General features: G+C 38.4%; 1 protein-coding gene across 3 annotated transcripts in view; it reads right to left on the minus strand.

Annotated features, from left to right (window-relative positions):
* The window catches only part of RBPJ (recombination signal binding protein for immunoglobulin kappa J region), a 116,654-nt gene that overhangs the window by 56,983 nt on the left and 36,848 nt on the right, over positions 1–22,823 (minus strand). Inside the window, exon 2 of one of the 3 annotated variants that reach the window (XM_021711202.1) lies at positions 17,362–17,544. The exons of the other annotated variants lie outside the window; for them this stretch is intronic. Coding sequence (XP_021566877.1) covers positions 17,362–17,378 — 17 coding nt within the window. The 5' untranslated portion in view covers positions 17,379–17,544. The remainder of the gene's footprint in view (positions 1–17,361; positions 17,545–22,823) is intronic. 3 annotated transcript variants of the gene reach the window in all.

The following is a 22,823-nucleotide window of genomic DNA, read 5'->3' on the forward strand; positions in this document are numbered from 1 at the left end:
AAAAAAAGCAGAAGAGGAGAAAGATATAAATGAAAGGTGACTGGGAATATCATCTCCAGCAACTCTACGCATCTGAATCGTTAGGTATCTCCAATATTACTTCCGAGCTTAGTTAATGCTATCTTTCCAAATATCCACATGCAGGAGGGGTTCCCCTAGGTTAAATCTGTAATAGTCATAAGCCCCACTATCTAGATGGTACAAGTGAATTTGAGAATACTGATCTCTGTGTATATCTCATATGAAGAAGACCTTAAATGAAAAGGCCTCAAAAAGAAAATGTCTAATTGTCTCAAAAAGAAAGAACAATCAATTTCATCTCTCAAGAGAAACTGACATCAAATGCCTCCTGATGACTACACGTTAAGAACACAGCATCACTTCTGTGATACTGAACAATTGCCAAAAACAGAACCTGAATCTAAACATAAGGAACAAAGGCAAACTGTGGAACATTTGACAAAACGAAACAAAAGGACTGAAGAACCAGCCAAGAGTAAGGAGACAAAGGACCATATCAACTAAAATGGCTTTTGCTATAAAAGACATGATTAAGCCAGCTGACACAATCTGCATAAAACCTGTAGATAACAGGATTATGTCAATTTTAATCTGCCAATTTTGATAACTATACAGTGGTTATGGAAGAGAAGTCCTAATTTTAGAAACACTCACTGTGGTATTTAGGATGAAAAGGGTATAATGTCTACTTCTTACTTTCAAATGATGGGGAGTAGGGGAGTTCATGGGTATGTGAGGGAGTGTGTGTGTGTGTGTGTGTGTGTGTGTGTGTGTGTGTGTGTGTGTGTGTGTACAGATATACAAAAGGATAAAGTAGATGTGGTAACATATTAACACAGAAGCATCTGGGTGAACTTCCTTGTAAAATTCTTGCAACTTTTTTACAAAATGAAACTGTTTGAGAGCAAAAAGGCCATACCTAGAGATCTAGCACTCATCTCTCTTTTTTTTTTTTTTTTTGAGTAGGAGTCTCACTCTGTCACCCAGACTGGAGTGCAGTGGCCACTCCCAGCCACCGCAGCCTCGACCTGCTGGGCTCCGGCAATCCTTCCACCTCAGCCTTCCAAGTAGCCGGAACCACAAGCGTGCACTACCACACCCTGCTAATTTTTGATTTATTATAGAGATGAATTCTTGCCAAGTTGCCCAGGCAGGTCTCAAACCCGCGGGCTCAGGCAATCCACTCACCTCAACCTCCCAAAGTGCTGGGATTACAGGCTGAGCCACCGATCTCTTAATCAAGATGCTGGCCTAACTGCTTGCTGCAGAACCTTGCGGTAAGAATCCTTTCAAAAAACATTCATGAGTGGTACATAAGAGACTCTGTGGCCAGCTTCCTCTTATAGCTTTAACATCATTAAGGCAATTATTGAAGAATTATTGCCTGCTATAGGTTTAAAGTTTGATAATACCCAGTGCTGGTGTATAAGTGTAGAAACAGATACTCACACACACTGTTGGAGTTTAAATTTGTGCAACCTTTTGACATTTTGGCAATGTCTACTATAATTAAAGATGTGCATCCCTTTGACCCAGCCATTTCAACTCTAGAAATTTATTACGCAGGTAGATCATTTGTGACTGTGCAAAACACAGAGAGAAAGATGTTCAACAAAGCATCACTTACAATAATAATTTTTTTTTAAATCCACGCATACAATGAGGAATAAACGGCTGGTTACATAGCACTTCCCAATTATGCCTGTGTACATATGCAAAAAGCCATCCAGTTAGTAGCACTAATATTGAATGAGAAAATTAGATGTACATTTTTTGTCTCCCCCTTTTCCAAACATATACCCCCTACACACATTTATTTATCAGTGATAATGGTGGGCAGCAGCAAAAAATCCATTTTGCTTTAAAATGCATTATATAATTTGACAAGATATCTTTTAAAACTAATGAAGTTAGGCTTCAGTAAACAGTAAAATAAAATTGCTTTCTCTAGACGTAGACTGATGGCCACTCAAGCAACAACTCTAGAATAAAAGTGGCTTAAAATAAAAAACAAAGAAGGACATATAAGTTAAGAATTTCCCCCCGAAAATTAGTCCTGGTAAGTAAATTTCATTAGAGGAATAATTTTTAAAACTACATGCCAGATTCAAACATAGAAAAAAATCAAATCCAGTCTAGTACGGTGGCTCATGTCTGTAATCCCAGCACTTTGGGAGGCAGAGGTGAGAGGACTGCCTGAGCCAAGAGGTTGGAGACCAGCCTGGGCAACTCGGTGAGATCGCAGCTCTACAATAAATTTTTTTTTAAAATTACCCAGGTGTCGGGGGTACATGCCTGTAGTTCCAGCTACTTGGAAGGCTGAGGCAGAAGGATTGCCTGCACCCAGGTGGAGGATGCAGTGGCCTTGATCATGTGACTGCACTCCACTGGAGGACAGAGTGAGGCTCCAACTCAATAAAAAAAAAAACAAAACAAAAAACCCTAAGGGTTTTCCACAAAGAGAAATACAACAAAACTTGAGGTTCCAATTTAACCATTTAATTTTTACTAGTAACTCCTTCAGACATCTCACTTAACCTTATGAACTGCCTTTAAAATGGCACATATGAGGCCAGGCACAGTGGCTCAAGCCTGTAGTCCCAGCACTTTGGGAGGCCAAGGAGAGAGGACTGCCTGAGCCCAGGAGTTTGAGACCAGCCTGGGCAACTTGATGAGACCTTGTCTCTACAATAAAGCAAAAAATAAATCTGGTGTGGTAGCTTTATCCTGTAGTTCCAGCTACTTGGAAGGATGAGGGGGAAGAATCATCTGAGCCCAGCAGGTCGAGGCTGTGGTGGCCGTTGAGTAGGAGTCTCCAGCCTGGGTGACAGAGTGAGACTCCAACTCAATTTAAAAAAAAAGCACATATGCCTTTATAAATTTTAGTTACAGCTTCCTGATCTCCACTATTTTGCCTGCCTTCAGGTTTTGTTTTCTTCTACCTCCTTACCCAGTGGAGAAAGGAAAGATAAAAGTCTATGGGTGAGGTAAGGTAGTGCTCAAGACCTAAAAAGTGTCACCTGACCAATACACACAGTTTACCATACAGGCAAGTCAGAGGAGAGGTGGTAGTCAAGTGCTATGGCTAAGTGCATGGACACAGGAACTATGTTGCCTAAATTCAAATCCTGGTTTCATTAGAAACTAGTGGTGTGACTTACATACTCTGTGCCTTAGTTTCCTCAACTGAAAACAGATAAATATGCTTCTAATGAAAAGGGTTCATATATGTATAGCACCTGTAAGAGGGTAGCTGAGTTAGCCACTAATTTTTCAAGGCTAGATTATTGAACGATATTTACTCTGACAAGTATTGTGGAACCAAAATGAGTCCTTCAACACAAATATATATTTATATTGCCTTTAATAATACATATAATCATATCTAATAAGGGATTTTATAAAGAACTCCTACAGGTCAACAACAAAGAAAACTGATTTAAAAATGGGCAAAAGGGCCAGGCTCCGTAGCTCAGCCTGTAATCCCGTGCCTTGGGAGGCCGAGGTGAGTGAATTGCCTGAGTCCACGGGTTCCAGAGGTAACTTGGCAAGACTTCATCTCATAAATAAATAAATTAATTTAATTTAATAAATAAATAAATAAGCAAGCCGGGCGTGGTAGCACATGCACAGTGTAGCTCCAGCTACTTGGAAGGCTGAGGCAGAAGGATCACCGGATCCCAGCAGGTTGAGGCTGCAGTGGCCAGAAGCGGCCACTGCACTCCAGTTTGGGTGACAGAGTGAGACTCCAACTCAAAAAAAAAAAAAAAAAAAGGTGGGGGGGGGGGGGGCAAAAGACATAAGTAGAATATTTCTCCAAGGAAGATTTACAAATAAAAAGATGTTCAACATAACTAATTAGGGAACTGTAAGTCAAAACCACAATAAGTTACTACACCCATTAAAAAAATGACTTCCCTAAAAAAAATAAATAAATAACAAAACAACAAAGATTGGTGAGGATGTGGAAACCTTGTACATTACTAGCAGTAATGTACAATGGTGCAACAACTATGAAAAGCAGTTTTGTTCCTCAAAAACCTAAACACAGAATTATCATATGATCCATCAATTCTACTTCGGAGCATATATCCAAAAGTGAAAGCTGGGACTCAAAAGATAGTTGTACATTAATTTTTACAGCAGCATTATTCACAATAGTCTTAAAAGGTGGGAACAACCCAAATGTCCATTGACAATGCACAGATAAATATAATGTAGTATATACATACAATGGAATATTATTCAGCCTAAAAAGGAAGGAAATTCTGACACTTGCAATGTGGATGAACCTTGAAGGCATACTAAGTGAAATAAGCCAGACACAAAAAAAAAGGACAAATATTACATTATTCCACTTCTGAAGTACCGAAAGTAGTCAAATTCATAGAGACAAAAGTACAGCGGTAGATGCCAGGGGCTGGGGAAGAGAGGGAAATGGAGAGTTATTGTTAAAGTAAGGAGTTTCCATTTGGGAAGATGAAAAAGTTCTGGGGATGATTGGTGATAATGGTTAAGTCTATTCACAACATCGTGAATGTACTTAATGCCACTGAACTGTACACTTAAAATTGGTTAAAATGGTTAGTTTTACATTATATATATTTTACCATACAAAAAAATGCATTTAGTGTTGCCTTAAACTATGGTTTAGTGAGGGGATAACTAGACTCAGCTTTGAAGGGAGGGTACTACTTACTGCCAGGTCAGATGTCAGTGACTGCCTGGTAACTTAGAAAAAACAAACAAGGGGATATCAAAACAAACAAACAAATAAAAACTGAGAAATATATATGAGGAGGAACCCTAAATATCTGGATTTTTTGGAGGGTGGGTCCCTTGTAGAACAGGCTTTCCCCACCTACGTAAATGTTCTAGGAACCCATCGGCATCAGTGTACCAGCTAGCATTCTGAGAGGTTGCATTCAGCTTCAGTGAATTTTTTGGAGTTTTTTTTTTTTTCAACACATTTGCCCATTTCTGATGGGTGATTTACAAGTGCACCTATCTACACCACGCTGAGTGTTCAGCAGTTTTTGACTAAAAACGCCCAGATTTAAAAAGTTCTCAGAGGGATATGCTTTGTCAATGTGGAAGAGGTGAAACAAAAACAACAGAAGCACTAAAAACCATCAAAAATGAAGAGTTCAAAAACTATTTTGAGCACTGGGAAAAGCATCTTGATAGGTGTATTGCATCAAACGGAGAGTACTTTGAAAGTGAGTGAAATTTAAACATATAAGAATAAGTGCACAATTTTTTATAAATAAAACTCTGGTGTTTTCTTTGGTCCCCCCTGGTATGTATGAATATAAATGGCTCCTATCACCATTAAGGTAAAGATACTAAAGGAAAGAGACAGTATGATTAAGTTTGTCCTAAAATCTACACTTCTAGGAAGGGCAGCCCTGAAACAAGCAGCAAGCACGGCTTTCCCCTGACTCTACGTTATAGACCATGTGTGTCTTGACAGACTGCATGGGACTAAAGATCTTCCATGGAAAACCCACAAAGTGATCATGGAAAACTGGCTTGCACATATAGGATGAAGTCACGTAGTTTTCTTCCTTGCACTTTCCTCTTATTTCTCACTCTCACCTCAAATTTAAAGTAGTAGGGGACAAAAAAAAATTTTTTTTTTTTTGACCTAAAATGGAGAGGAAGACTTAGGAGAGAGAATGACATAATTAACTGCTCTCCCAGATTCCGGTTCCTTTTTTCTCTTTCACCATTCAACACACAGTTAAGTGCCTATTATGTGTCTAGTGCTGTACTAGACACTTGGCACATACAGCAGCAAGTAAGAAACACAGTCCTATTCATAGGAGTAGCCTACAGTAGCAGCTATGGGAGGGTAGGAATTATGTTACATTACACACTTTGCATATGTACCTCACTTTATGCTCACATCAGTCTTACAACACAGTTGCTATTACCCTCATTAGGCAGACGAAGAACCAGTTCAGAGACTATTGGTCCACATTCATACACAAAGAAACTGGGTTCAAAAGATTAAAAAGATAATAATTTTCATGACTTTCCACATATGCTGCATTAGGATAGAATTTAATCGCAGCTGGTGGCGGTGGCTCACGCCTGTAACCTCAGCACTTTGGGAGGCAGAGGCAAGAGGATTGCCTGAGCCCAGGAATTCAAGACCATCCCAGGCAACTTGGCAAGACCTTGTCTCTACAATAAATGAAAAAATTAGCCAGGCATGGTGGCGTGCACCTGTAGTTTCAGCTACTTGGACGGCTGAGGCGGAAGGATTGCCAGAGTCCAGCAGGTCAAGGCTGCGGTGGCCGGGAGCATGCCACTGCACTCCAGCCAGGGTGACAGAGTGAGACTCCAACTCAAAAAAAAAGAATGTAATTGTAGTTAAATTCTGGAAACTAAAATATAAAAGGGTGAGAGGATATGCATCTTTATGACAGAACTGTAAAGTACACTAAATGAACTTAAAACTTTCCGTGATATAGCATAGCTTTGATTTCCCTCAGTGAGGGAGGCAACCAAAAAATGTGAAAGGAAACTTTCTTTCATCACCTTCCCAATCCTTCAGCTACCAACTAAATTTTATGAGGGTAAAGTGGAAATTTTCCTTTGATTACTAGAAAGTGAAAAAATGTTTCCTAAAGCTGTAAACACACAAAATTCAGAGACACACAAAATCTAAAGACATCTGCTGTGGGAGCCATACCTTGACTACTGCATACATATACACCTAGACACTTATGTATGTCATAAATCTGACAATGCTTTCCTGAAACAATTATTCTTGCATGTTTCCTGCACAAGGAGACTATGCTACAACTACAATAGGGACTGTGAGAGTCTCCTGAGTTTAGTGCTTACACCATCAATCATTAATTCTGCAAAGCATGCTTTTTTCTGAATTAAAAAAGACCATGAATCTATACAGACTTCAGTTTAACAAAGAAGTTTTGCATTCTTTTTTTTCTGTTGGTGGAAATTACGTAGACATAGCATCAGCCCAACCGCCATCAAACCATGTTTGGCCAATTTCTTAAGGCGCCAAACCTCTGACACACAGTTTGGTATTTTAAAGTATCTGAATTCAGCAATGCATCTGTCTTTTATTTTTCTCTTCAATAACACAAACTAGAGTATTTATGGAGAAAATAGCCAGAGGAATGTATAATGCACAAAGGAAAGACTATGATACAGGCTTACAGGGAGTTACACTGTTTCAAAGAAGCCTGTCCCTAAGAAAAAAGAAAAAGATGGCAATTCCCATTTTAAAACACAAGTATACTAGGATACCGTGGGTACCTTACACATGATAAATAAAATAAAATTACAGGAACATTCTTACGTTCAGAATGGGGGAAGAAAAGATTCCCAAAACATTTTATATAACACCACTGCATGAATAAGAAAGTGTCTTTTTGCTTGAGTGTTAATACATTCCTTTAAAATTGTAACAGCTTTCTATTATTACATATCATATTATAATGCTCAAAACTACATCTGGGGTAAAACAAAAGCCACTGAAGAAGTGGTCTTAACCACAATTCGAAGCTTAAAGAATGGCTTTCTGCCAAAGTGTGTCTGAAACACTAACTTGTCACACTCCCTTCATGCACTGCCAGGAGCAAAAGAGCAGGCTCGACAGCTAGGATCTGCTCACTCCAGCCTCACAGGAGGCCACAAGGCTCTGAAAGGGGAAGACGCAACACAGGAGCCTAGGGATTGCTGCTGCAAGATCTGACTGTAAGCTGCCTTGCATTGGGCGTTTCCAAAGCCTAATGCCTCCACAATCATGAGGAGCCTCTGCTCAGCACAAGCAAAGGAAAGGTTTGGAACTGAGGTGGGCCAGATAACCATGCAGTGATTAAAAGTACAGGCCATCAGTAATTCATTGTAACACTAGTATAGGAGAGAAAGCCTTGGGGGACTGAATGGGGTGGCAACAAGGAAGACTAAGTAAATGTCTCTAGTTGGTGGAGACTTAACTTTCACAGTTTGGGTCATTCCTGCCATATATTTAAGTCATAGATAGTACAGTTTTAAATATATATATTTAAATATATAGCTGTGCTATATATTTAAACTGTGCAGACTGCAAAAGTGTTGGGCTACAGAGCTAATTTACTAGTTAACTGTCTAGCCAACAGCCTTGAAATTGTTTAATTAGAAAATAGGAGATAAGTTTTTCTTTAAAGAGCATTCCATTATAGCCAGTTAATTCTTAATATTCCTTCTCTCACCAACTAATGCACATTCATGTTCCCAAGACGTGCAGTCTCTCTAGTCTACAGCGCCGTACTACTGCCCTCCTCCCTCATTCTTGTCCCCCTACACAAGCAACCCAGTTGACAAATGCTATGGATTGTTTCTCCAAATTATCTCCTCCATCTCTATTCCTGATTAAGGTTAGTTTAAGCCCTCATTACCACTTATACCTTCCTAAATTGGCCTCATATAGCAGAGTGAACAAGATAGCAACAGAAAGAATGTTTGTCATTCTCACTTAAATCTCGTTAACAATCCTAAGACATTGACATTGTTTCCAATTTATAAGGTAAAAATGAAGGTCAGAAAGTCACATGGTAGAACTTTCCTCCATTTCTGATTCCACCTGGATCAACTAAGGTAAGAAGTCCCACATACAAATAAATAAATCCATTAAACCATTTATCCTCCTTGTCTTCCCCAAATAATGACATTTTTCTAATTCACAGATAATGTCCATTCTCTTTTCCCAGTAACTCTTCCCATCTATAGTTATTTACATTTCAGAAAAATCACTTCTTAAACTGTAAACTTTTCAGCAAACCAAAACTGTGGAATCCCAAAGATAAAATACTGTAATAGTCCAACTAGAGAATATGAAGCAATGCCATACGGTTAAATAGACCAGGGAAATCTAACTGTGTTCACAGCAGTAGGGATTAGTCAAAACAGACTCCTGACGAATAACTAAGTAACCTAGCAATGAAGAAGATGCCAACTTGTTTCCACAATTAACTGGAGATGCATAGTGAATATTTTAGGCTATAGCGTTTATGTTGGCCAGTATTTCTTTTAATGAAAACGTACTAGACAAATAAAGTCGAAGTTACAAGCTTATATTATTCACAATGAAGTTGACTCAAATGCATACAATGTTAATATCAAATTTTCAAATACAAGCCTGTATGCAGTAAGTGATCACTAAACAAATGAATTATAATAATAGCAAGTCATCTGTTAAAAAAGTGAAACAAAAACAAAAAATTATTATGGAATCTTAGCTCTTAAGCTATAATATTATTTATATCAACTATGATTTAATGATGATAAACCACAGTTGAATTAAATAATTATAAACAAACTGATCTGAAATGTCTAAGTCAATTTCTACAATGGAGGAAAAAAATTGTACACAATATTAGCTTTTCAAATTTTACAAAGAGAAAAGAGAACTATTTTATCAATTTCAGATGGCTAAAAGGATGACTGATTTCCTATTCACCCTAATAGGACTACTGTTCCCATGGAGAATGCCCTACAAAAATACAGTGCTGTAAATTACTGTTGTTACTTGCTCAACAATAGCAATGTTCTTTAATGAGGGATATTAACACTTCAAAATAGTGATAATCCACATTTCTGACAAATTTTATTACGGGGTGGCATCAAGATCTAACACAGGACTCTCAATATACTTTAGAACCCAAATGAAGTCAACGTGGTTTTGTTGAGTCTAAAACTAATTAACAGGTCATTTGCATGTGCTTTGTGTAGGTCTCCAGCAAATTCACCTAGGCAATTCTTTACCATAATAACAATAACCTAATATGCCATTATTGCTTAAGTCAACAATAAGAATGTGGATAACAAATTAGGTACCTGTGCTTTAAAAATGTTAGCAGCTTTGGCTATAAAGGACAAGTTTAAGATTGAAAAGAAGTCTTTAATTCTAAATAAAATTTTAACTTTGGAATTAAAAAAAATTAAAGCTCAAATGACTTACTCTGTTAATATTTCCCCCTTATCCATTAGTACTTTGGTTTGGTTCCAGTATTTCTCCAAAATCAATCCTACCAATCTAGTCATTATACTCAACAAGTTCTTTATTCAAAGATAAATACTACTTGTCCTAGGATCACCTCTTTTAACTTCTGGAGAACCTTCTAGGACGTAAGACTTATGCTGTTTTCAGAACATCCTTCTGACTTGAACTTCTTGGTCAGGTCACTTCTCACTTGACCCGCCTGGTTCACAGACTCCGAAGCACTGCTCACATAGTATTCTTTTAAAAGCAAAATGCACAACAAATTATTTTGTTTGTTTAGGCTGCACATAAATGAGGGAGGGGAGGAGAGAGAGGGGGCTCGAGAATTAGAAAGGAGAAAAGGAAGGAAGGCAGAAGAACACTGGAGTGCAAAAGAGTGGTGAGAGAAAGACTGCTTGAGGAGTACCAGAGCTAACAAGTCAAAGAGAAATAAAAGCCAGCAATGGAATATCTAGTGGCCGTAAAAGGGCAACTGTCCACCTCCTAACAATCCAAATCTGGTCAATCCCAAATACGGAAGTGTTTTAGTTGAATATGGAGCTTTTCTTTCGTGGAATATGAGCATAGATCACAATCGGTCTTTCCTTAAATATAATCTCACACTTGGATATCTACCATTGCAAGAAAAATCTGTTCAATTATTATGTAAACTATTTCCATATTTTGCTCCTCCAAAGTCCAGGTCTTCCTAACAAAAAAAATACCCCAGTATTTTCATAGTTACTAGAGCTTCAGTCTCTGTGAAAAGGAATGAAAAGGAGTGGAGTGACTGAGACTGGGTTAATCACTTAATGAGGAACACCTTGTAAAGACAATACTCATTAAATCTTAGCATAATAACACACTCAGATTTCTAGGCCTTTAGATTTATCAATCCCCAACTCACAAATTTGTAGAAATTATTTCAAAATAAAATCACCTCCTTATATACCTGGTTATTCTCTCCATTTGTAAGTTAAAAGGTTCATAATTAAGAGTATATGGCCAGTTCTGCCAGGACAGAATAGCTGCATGTCTTAAAAACCTAGTATTATAAAAAGTTCATTCATTTGACAATTTATTTACTGAGTATCTGCTGTCTCGGACCACTGTCCCTGGGTTGGGGATACAGAAGTCAACAAAATAAACAAAATCTTTTAATGGCAGTAGGGGGAAGGAGTAGGTTTGAGGACTAGAAAAAAGACTGAAAATTGGCTCCTTACAGAAAGGGCAACAGTGTTTAAATCAAAGTGAATGGTTTCAGTGAGTCCTGCCTGCACCAAGTCACCTTTGTTTTATATAGTGTATTTCTGTTAGCTGTCTTTGGCCTGTCCCTGCCCCGAGTTAAAACTTCTCATTCACAAGTTAGCTTTCCACTGGAATTTTATTTCATTTTATATTATATTTTATTACTTTATTTTAATTTATTTTTTTTTTTTTGAGTTGGAGTCTCACTCCATCACCCAGACTGGAGTGCAGTAGCACGCTCCCAGCTACTGCTGCCTCTACCTGCTGGGCTCTGGCGACCCTTCTGCCTCAGTCTTCCAAGTAGTCAGAACTACCGGCATGCACTGCCACGCCTGGCTAATTTTTTTTTATTTATTGTAGAGATGAGGTCTCCCCAAGTTGCCCGGGTGGATCTCAAACCCGAGGACTCAAGCAATCCACTGGCCTCTACCTCCCAAAGTACTGATATTATAGGCTGAGCCACTGAGTCCGGCTCCACTGGAATTTTAACAATAAAGGAGTTTTACTAAAGTTAAATTCATGCACATTTAATTAATCTAGCTGTCACCACCAACACTTTTATATACATTTTTAAACCCCAAAGTGCTGTCCCTGGCCATAGCCTCAGTGTGGGGTCAACTAAACTAGTTGTAGTTTAGTTTCCTTCTAAGTTACACGCTAAGAGGAGAAATCTACCAAAGAATACAAGTTGCTACCAGGCATGATGATAACCAAAGGAAAGAGAAGTGGCTTTGAAGAAACAGATGCCACAAAGAGACAATAATGAAACCTTATGCTCCCAACAGGATAACCAGCATGAGGTGGAAAGCTATGACACTGGAAGTGAGTAAACAAGAGTTAAGGGAAGAAAGAATCAATCCTCTTATAACAACAAAAAGTCAAGCAATACTATTAGAAAGAGCAGGAAGAACTGAATGAAGAAGATGACAAGGGGTTGGTGGAGAATGGGGGGGGATTTGGGGGAAACAAAGTTATAGAAGAGAGGAACTCTTCCATACTGTGATTCCATACACTCCCATTCACTGCCTCCACCGCTCACAATGTATACCCACACACATCTGTCCAAAGGCAGCAACCACCATCAGAACAGTAAACACACTGACTGGGAGGTTATTACTCTATGTTCTGTAATTTCAAAATATGATTTCTAAAGAGCATATATCATGCTCAATTCAGAGAAGTGAACTATGTATTTTAACTCAATTCCCAGGAACTTGCAGGAAAAAATAGAATTATGCTTATTATCTTTTTGTCCTCCTCTTTTGACAAATAATTCTTCCATTTTTCAACCCCCAAGTGAAGAAAACGAATGTACAAATTCCATTGCTATGAAACAATTTACCAGAAGTCTTCATCTTCTTACCATTTTCTAGGGAAGAAGAAATTGGACTTTAGACCCAATCTTAAAACATACATATGCTGATACTGCCCTACTGTGAAGTCCTATTTAAAATATTCACCAGAAACTCTGTGACCATCCTCATTAGATAAAATTTTACATGTTATCAAAATCCTCAAACTTTAGAAGCTTTAACATTTAACTACCTTAAATATTTATAATATGTCTGATTTATGCTTAATTGTTTGCAGTATTAAAATTTATATTTATCTTCTGAATTAAAGAAGCACCTGTTACATGAACAAGACCTAATATATAAAGAATGAAAAGTGAACTGAGTGGGTTTTATTATCAATTTTTTTGTATCTTATTTTATGAAAGTTCATGGTTCACTTCCATCAATGATTCCTCCACAACTAGGAAATACTGTAAATTTCTTACTTATGAACTTTCAAATATTCACCAGGGCAAACACACACACACAGACAAGACCCTCACACAACACTAAAGAAACAAAAAACAAAAACAAGACTTCACAGCTAATTAACTGTTTTCTGCCATCAGAGATAAGACTATTGATCCGGTAATACTTGCCTTAGATTATCTGAAGGCTTTTATGGCTGAGGTCAGTTTTGCAGTAAAAGACCAAGTTTCATATAGCTTCCCAGTTGATCACTACTACTAGAACTTAGGTCTCTGCAATCCAGTATGTGCATATACTCTTGACACAAAAGTTTTACAAAACTATATTGTCGTACATTCAGGACATCTTCTGTTCTGTTTTTTGTGTTTCATTTAGTTGGGAGGAGGGAAGGCAGCAACTTATTAAATTGATTCCAGAATGTGCTACCACTGGCAGTTTGAAAACCACTGATCTATGAGTTGACAAACAGAAGAATGCATGCCAAGGGCAAGACACTAGATCACACAACTTAATAAAACAGCCTTGGTTAATGTCACTCAAAAGTCACTGCTGTTATGTTCTCCTATTCTGGTGTACTCCTTAGATATTCTTCCATAATACCCTTGACTTCAAACAAAAAAGATGGTAGGAGAACCTTGCAGGTGATGCTAGGAATATGGTATACCACTGGAAACCCTACAGACTGGAACTAATGCTGATCACTTATTTTCAACAAAGGAAGATAATGCAAAACTAATACCACTTCAGAGAGACATCTTGACTAAGGAAGACATGCATTTACTGGGACTAAACCAAATCAATATCCACATAAATGTGTATATTTTTCATTTCAACCTTTTAAAAAAAATTAAAGCAGAAATTTTTAAAAATGCATTCTTTTCTACAGTGATATTTTATTTTCTATTTTAACCCATGTTTTAATGCTGGTCATAACCCACTAAATTGATTTCTTGACCCACTAATGGATATGGTAAAACCTACAATTTGAAAAACACAGATTTAGAGAACACACAAATCAACCAGCAGGATCAAAGTAGTAGAAAAAAGTAGCAGACTCCATGGCCACCTCTTTCTTGCATGAGAAAAGACCCAAAGAACTGACCACGTCAGTCAAATAGTGATGTCTTATTTTTCTCTAGAAAGAGCATGAAAGAAAGTATAAGACTCTTAAAAGATCGACCTTCCATACGACCCAGCAATCCCCCTTCTGGGAATATTCCCGGAGGAACACAAATCACTCCATAAAATGATACCTGCACTCATTATGCTTATTGCAGCATTGTTCACAATAGCAAAAACATGGAGCCAACCATGCTGTCCATCGAAAGTTGCCTGGATAAAGAAAATGTGGTACATATACATGATGGAATATTACACAGCCATAAAGAAAAACAAAATCATGAACTTTGCAGTAACCTGGATGGACTTAGAGTCTATAATACTGAGTGATCTTTCACAGAAACAAAGAACTAAATATCACATGTTCTCACTCATAAGTGGACCCTGAACAACTATCGTAATACTATAAGAAAAGGATTGACAGTAGTGGGAAACTGCAGGGGCATGGGAGGGGAGTGGAGAGGTGGGATTGGCAGTAGTGGGAAAGTGCCTGGGGAAGGGGGGCACACCTTATCAACAAGAGTACCTGCACAATGAATATTTGTATACCTAACCCTGAATTGTGCCCCACAGTTTAAAAATAAATAAAAAAGGTTCAAATCTAAAAAAGAAAAAAGAAAAATAAAATTATGGGTTTCACAGCAATTTGGATGGATTTAGAGTCTATAATACTCAAAGATTTATCACAGAAACAAAGATCTGAGTGCTACATGTACTCACTCGTAAGTGGACTCTGAACATTCATCATAACATTATAAGAAAGGGATTGGCAGTAGTGGGATACTGCTAAGGGAAGGGGAAACACAAAATATCAATAAAGTTACCCAAACTTTACCTGTATGATGAGCACCTATGTACCTAACTCTGAATTGTACCACATATCTCTAAAATAAAAATAATGGGCCAGGCTCGGAGGCTTAGTCTGTAATCCCACTTTGGGAGGCCGAGGCAAGTGGAGTGCCTGAGCCCGGGAATTCGAGACCAACCCGGGCAACTTGGTGAGACCTCGTCTCTACAGTAAATTTTAAAAAACTCAGCCAGACATGATAGCACGCGACTGTAGTTCTGGCTACTTGGAAGGCTGAGGCAGAAGGATTGCCAGAGCCTAGCAGGTCGAGGCTGGGGTGGCCGTTGAGTGTGCCACTGTACTCCAGCCTGGACGACAGTGAAACTCCAACTCAAAAATAAAAAATAAAAATAATATATTTTTTAAAATACAAAAAAAAAAAAAAAAAGTTCAAGACTCAGATAGGATAAGAAAAATGTAACATGGCCAGGCTCAGTGGCTCAGCCTGTAATCCCACGCCCTGGGAGGCCGAGGTGAGAGAATTGCCTGAGCCTGCGGGTTCGAGACCTGCCTGGGCAACTTGGCGAGACCTCATATCTACAATAAAAATTTTTTAAAAATTAGCCGGGCGTGGTAGCGCGCGCCTGTAGTTCCAGCTACTTGGAAGGCTGAGGCGAAAGGATCGCCGGAGCCCAGCAGGTCGAGGCTGTGGTGGCCGGGAGTGGCCACTGCACTCCAGTCTGGGCAATAGCGTGAGACTCCAACTCAAAAAAAAAAAAAAGAAAGAAAAATGTAACAGTACATACCCCACTAAAAAAGTTCTGATCTGGCATTTAATAATCATCACCACTATCAACCTAACATTCAGTTTCTCAAGTATCCAAACCTGCACTAAGTATATATATATACAACTATATGTGTGTATATAAATTTTAATTACATAATAACACATTTATATTATTATTTTTTTCTAGGTCATTCTTAAAATCTATCATGATAACAAAGGAAGCATTAGATCTGAAACACAGGTCAGTTGACTCTGGAGTCAAAGTAAGCTCTTAACCACAAAGCTATAAACTCTTCCAAAAAGAAGGGTAGTTACCAAGAGTAGTTCCCAAGTAGTGACACATCAAAAACCTCTGTGGAGCTAAAACATAACAAATGGATACACATGTGCTATCCCAAAAAGAAAAATTAAAGTTGAAGTAGCAAATATTATAGAGAAATATATTTTGTCAACAATCCACTGGACACTATCTCAATACTATTAGGTCTGGGAATATCTTTCTGGAGAGTAGATACTATTCTGAGCCATCAGAGATAAATTCCTGGTCTAAGTGAATAACTGCCTTGGCTAATAAGCAGATCACTCTACCTTGGAAATTGATTAGATCACTGTCATTATGGACTAGAATTTAATGTAAAACAATTGTGTCTTAGCTTTAATAACTAAATCCCATTAAAAATTTAACTGCTGACAAGTCAAAAGAATCTTAGCATAAGGTAGTCCAATAAAAACTATAGACTACACCAGTGTAATTCTATTAAATTGATCTACCCGTGATTAAATATCTTCCTAATTTATCTTTATTACCACCTAAAAGATAGAGAATTCTGAACTTCATGTAATATAAATGAACTCAGCATTCTGAGTCAGTTCCTTTCCACTACCTTTTAAAAAAACATTTAATACCAAGCATACAGTATAAAAATTGAGATTTTCAAGATTAAAATAATTAAGAAACAGTTTTGACTACATCACTCAAAATTTTATGAACATAAAACCTCAAAGATTTTTGATGGCTAAGTGGGTATTATGAAGCCTAGAATTACCACTACTGGTAACTACAAGTTACAGCAAGACTATACACCACATATACATGAATGATTAACAGCATACAACTACAATATTAAATTTTAAAATTACTCATTTTCCTTTAAGTGAAAATTCTTAAAGGAAAATGAAAATTCTTAAAGAAGACAAAACTGTACTATAAAATAGCCCAAACATGAATTGTTTTGTTTGGTCAAGTTAATACCCTCAACCAAAAAATTGTTCCAACTATTTCCTCTTCAGGTTACCTACCATGAAATGACAGAGAACTAGTCTATGAAGTAAACCAGAAAGATAATTACAGACTAACACATGAATAATCCCTAAACTATTTGGTGAAAGAAATTACAGCACATTACTATTGAAACCTAGGGAAAATATTCACTCCAGTATCTTCCAAACCGTATGTCAAAAAGGAAAAAGAAACTTCAATCTTATGTTTTATTAACAAACAATACTACCATAAATCCATAACTACGTCTACAATCTTAATATTTAAGTCTCTTAAAATATGCAAGAATTCAATACAGAATCGTAAGTTTTATTTCATTCATGACCTTGGGGTCACTGGGAGATTTCTAAAGCATACCTTTTAATCCACGCCATGGTACTTCAAGAACATGTTAAGGTAAGTCACAGCTTGGAACACTTCGATGCACCTCAAAACACCTCAGCCAGTGTATCTGTATCATGCTCCTTTCGTTTTGAGATCATAATGGTTCCGAAGAACTACAATGCTTCCATCTGAATGATAGTCTCATAATTTCAATGACTTAAAAACAAAAACAAAAAATAAGGACTTAAGTGTTGGTATGTTCAGTCACTAGTGCACTGCAAAATGCTGCCGTGATTAAGAAAAACAAAAAAGCTGCTGCTGTTGCTACTATGGAACACTATCATCTTTAATGTGAACCCTCATTTGTATGGTAGGGCTAAGTTAGTAGTCAGAGTGACAGCCCTTGCTTTATCCAGATCTTTCCAGTAATACCCCACAAATCTCTATGCCCCAAAATGTTTCATCAGTTTCCTTCTCAAGGAATGAAAATAACCTAAAAGATCTGAAGGCTCCTAGGTGCCAGGTCCCCTCTGAATGACCATTATTCTACATTGTATTGAATGAGAAATGCATACCACCCACATACCTGTGTAAAGGGAATTAGCTAACAACAGACAGAGCCGGCGTTCCTTTAAACAATGCTCCTTCTGATGTTAATATTATGAATCATGTTAATTCCGTGGAAGTCATTAAATTGAAAAGAGCTCTGGTTACTAAAGCCTAACTTCTATAAATAGCATGCATATAAATGAACAGATAGATGACTAGCCTTCAAGTTTTACTGCTCCTCTGTGATTGCCTTGGCAGGTATCTGTCCCTCTTTCCTGCTCACCCCACCCACATTTCTTACATAAAAACACTAAAAATATTTTATTACTAAAATTACACAGTAAGAAGTAGATTTCAAATCTACTAAGAACTCACACTGCTTTTGCTACAAGTTTGACACTACTTAGTTACAAGCAAGAATGCTCAAACTATACAAAGTAAGTAAAACTAATTGATAACTTATCAGTAAACAGATCCATTTACTGTCACAAAGCAATTAAAATTACTTTAGGATGACTGATCAGGGAAAGGCTTAATAAAGGCAAGGTATAAAAAGGGCTTCCAAGGAAAGAAGTATAGATGAGAAAGGTTCTGTTACACTCTAGGCATGTGGAACAGCTTGTGTAAAGAATGGAAGATGACAGCCGGGCTCGCCTCTGGGAGGCTGAGGTGAGTGGATTGCCTGAGCCCGCAGGTTCGAGACCCACCTGGGCAGCGAGACCTCATCTCTACAATAAATCAAAAAATCAGCCGGGCAGTGCGTGCCTGTAATTCCGGCTACTCGGAAGCCTGAGGCAGAAGGATCGCTGGAGCCCAGCAGGCGAGGCTACGGTGGCCAGGAGCAGCCACTGCACTCCAGTCTGGGCAACCGAGTGAGACTCCAACTCAAAAAAAAAAAAAAAGAATGGAAGATGACAAAGTTTCCCACTAGGGCCAAAAAGTATGTGCTAAGGAGAAAGTGAAACTATTTCCTGTTTGAAAGGGTAGATTTAACTGATGAAAATATTTCAATCCACTGTCATAAAAATTACATATTTTAAAGATTTAGATTTATTGCAGTTGTGGGGAATGAAGATTACACAACGTAGGTTACTCTTCATAAAGCTGATAATGGTGGCAGAATTACATACAGGAAAAGTCTCTACCAGAGTAGGTGGGAAGAAACTAATGAAGAACAGAAACAAGGGAACCTGGTCCAATAAAATCCTTGCCTACAACCACAAGCATCTTTTCAAGCTGATGATTTTACCACATTAGTCCAACTCTCTGGCCCTTCCCTGCTCCTACTTAAAACCACTTGATGGCTCTGAATGTGCGCGAACACACACACACACACACACACACACACACACACACACACCCCCACACACCCCTCCTGGAAGAACATTACATTGTTTCCTACACTCTACTCCTCCGAATAAATGCACCCCCGACACACAGCCACTATGTTAATGCTCCTGAAGCATAGCTCCTCCCTTGCACAGAAAGAATAATGTTAATCACCAGGAAATAAATCAGGATGCAAATATGTTCGATAATAAAAAACAAAAGCCTATGTCTGAAGCTTTTAATCACTACCTCATTTAATTTTCATAACGCAGCCAGGTGCAGTGGTTCACACTTACAATGCCAGCACTTTGGGAGGCCGAGCAGAAGGATCACTTGAGAATTCAAGACCAGCCTGGACAACTCAGTAAGACCCTACCTAGCTCTACCAAAAAAAAAAAAAAATTAGGCATGATGGTGTGCTTATAGTCCCAGCCCAGCGACTCTGGGAGGACCGCGTGAGCCCAGGAGTTCAAGGCTACAGTGAGCTATAATCACATCACCATGTTCTAGCCTGGGTTATAGCAAGACACTCTCTCTTAAAAAAAAAAAAAAAAAAATCAGAACCCCATTACACAGAGAAAACCAAGACTCCAGTCAAGTGACTGACCCATGAAAATATATGTAGCAATATAAAAGAGCTAGAAATTAAATATAGATCTTCTAGCTGAAATTTTAGCATTTCTGTGGCAGAGAGGGTTTAGAAACAGTTAAAATTATTCCTTTTTAAAAATCAACCTGCAAGCTCCAAACCTGCTAGACATGGGACATGAGAAAAATAAATAGCCACAAGTGGCTTTCCTGGAAATGCAAGATAGTAACTGATTCACAACCTTATCCCCAACCTTATCCCTGCATCCTCTCTTTGTGAAGTGATCAGTTTACAAGCCCTGCTTGTCATGTATACCCTGGAGACAACTTGTTCTTTGAAAATCTGGTTTTGCTAAATACCACCTTGCAAATTCCAAAGAAAAATGCATAGCAGCCAGGCTCAGTGGCTCAGCCTGTAATCCCGCGCCTTGGGAGGCTGAGGTGAGTGGATTGTCTGAGCCCTGCGGGTTCGAGATCTGCCTGGGCAACTTGGTGAGACCTCATCTCTACAATAAATCAAAAAATTAGCCAGGCGTGGTAGCACGCGCCTGTAGTTCCAGCTACCTGGAAGGCTGAGGCGGAAGGATCACCGGAGCCCCAGCAAGTCTAGACTGCAGTGGCCAGGAGAGGTCACTGCACTCCATTCTGGGCGACAGAGTGAGACTTCAACTCAAAAAAAAGAAAAAGAAAAAGAAAACTGCATAGCTATACAACCCGAACCCCTTTCCTTACCTAAACTAACACATAAAACCCCTCTCCTCTTTCTCCAGGTTGCTCAGCCTTGGAGCATTAGCCCACTGAGTCATGCCAGCACTAAAAAAATGCTACTTCCTAAGATAGCCTTGGTGTGGCACAGTCATTCTATTTTCCCGCAACATTTCTTCTACTACAATATTGTAGAATATCATTGTGGGGGGTGGCATTGGCCCTAATATTTGTTAACAATATGCCAAGTACCATCCTAAGCACTTCGTGGCATTTTATTTCATCGTGATCTATTAATACCTCCTTCACAGGTGAGGAGACTGAGGCTCAGAGAGACTTAGGTAAGCGGTTCAACATCACATGTAAGAGAATGAAAAATGGCAGAACAGATATCTGCACAATGTCCAAACCAAACACCCATACTTGTATTGCTATATACCAATCTTTCTTTCAGGAGCAGTCAGAAGTCTAACATGTAAGCTTATTTCTCAACCTGGCTGATCTAGCAATAATCTAGTTAATTATATAAGCAATAATCTAAGTATACATAAATCTCACACAAAACCCAAATTTTATAACTCAAAACTACATAGACTATATTTAGGCTATGTTTTGGAAAGAAACTATATACACATTAACTAAAGCCACTAAGAATGACCAGAATCATAATCACTCAAATTAGAAAATTCATTTGACTCCTACAAATGAAACCCAGTTGTCTCATGAAGTTATGCATTTCATGAAGTTATGCACTTGGCAATCTTTTAAGGTTGGCTTAAATCACAGTAGTTACCAATATACATTTTCATTGACAAAATAAAAATGATCATGAAAGAGATTTTCTTTAACAGGATGCACTGCCAAAATTTCCCAACCTGGTCATAGTTTCATGGTGCTAACCATTCAGTCAGGTTATCCGTGAAAATAGAGAAAAGCGAGTGGACAGCTCTCTACAATGCCTCAAACATGGTTAAACTTAAGAATAACAAAAAGCAATGACAAAAAAGTCTCCCAGCCAGGCTCGGTGGCTCAGCCTGTAATCCCGCGCCTTTGGGAGGCTGAGGTGAGTGGATTGCCTGAGCCCGCGGGTTCGAGACCCGCCTGGGCGGCGAGACCTCATCTCTACAATAAATAAAAAAATCAGCCGGGTGTGGTAGCGCATGCCTGTAATTCCGGCTACTCGGAAGGCTGAGGCGGAAGGATCACCGGAGCCCAGCAGGTCGAGGCTGCGGTGGCCGGAAGCGGCCACTGCACTCCAGTCTGGGTGACAGAGTGAGACTCCGACTCAAAAAAAAAAGTCTCCCAAGCTAAGGACTGGAAACTCCTAAGCAACTTCAAGATTTGAATGGAATCCATGCATTCACATAGCAAGCACTCCAAAACTAACAGCAGAAGTGATAAACTCAACTACTATGTCAATGGTTGGTTAACAAGATAAATAAGTGAAACATCCATTTGATACCATGTTTTAAATTGCGAAACAAATAACCTTGCAGAATTTCTACATTTGAGGGTTCAAAAACTGTTACAATAAGAAACTTAAATGGTAGTTTTTAAAACATCTTTACCAAGAACACCCTATCTTCACCAATACTCTTCTGTATAGTCCACCGAAAAACATTAATGTCCAAAACAGTGGATTATAATAGGAATGCCCACCAGGAATTCTGACACACAACTACATCTCTTTTTTACACAAGTAATATATTAAAAACACTACACGTGTCTACAAAACATTGCACTTTATAAAAATTATTCATATGCCAGTTATTCCGGCATACTTTCACTATGCTGAGGTCCAAAGGGTATAACTCTTGTCTTTCTGTAAATGTTATTTAACTACTGAAGCCTGGAACACAGTAGGCACCAAATGTGTGAAAATGTTATACTTCTCACTTTGAATACATGATTGACAGCTAAATATAAAAAGTCTATGATGGCAGGAGTGTCTGAGGTGCTTTAAAACATAGCAGGCACACAAATATTTGTTGGATAAGTTCCCATCTTGGCAGGAAAACTGTAGTTACTTTTCCAATTAAACAAGGAGAACAGTGGAGTCAATATCTATAGCTATGAGGCTATATTGTGATTGAGCAATTCTGGAAGATAAAATTTTACCTTTACACTTGAGAATTTTAACTCTTCGGGAATTTTAATTTTATTTTTGGGGAACTCACAACTGAGAAAGTTCTGTTCTTAAAATGTCTATTCTAAGCCAGGCTCGGTGGCTCAGCCTGTAATCCCGCGCCTTTGGGAGGCTGAGGTGAGTGGATGGCCTGAGCCCGCGGGTTCGAGACCCGCCTGGGCAGGCGAGACCTCATCTG

This window comes from Carlito syrichta, unplaced genomic scaffold (assembly GCF_000164805.1).
Source record: "Carlito syrichta isolate Samal-C Ts95f unplaced genomic scaffold, Tarsius_syrichta-2.0.1 Scaffold301929, whole genome shotgun sequence".
NCBI lineage: Eukaryota > Metazoa > Chordata > Mammalia > Primates > Tarsiidae > Carlito > Carlito syrichta.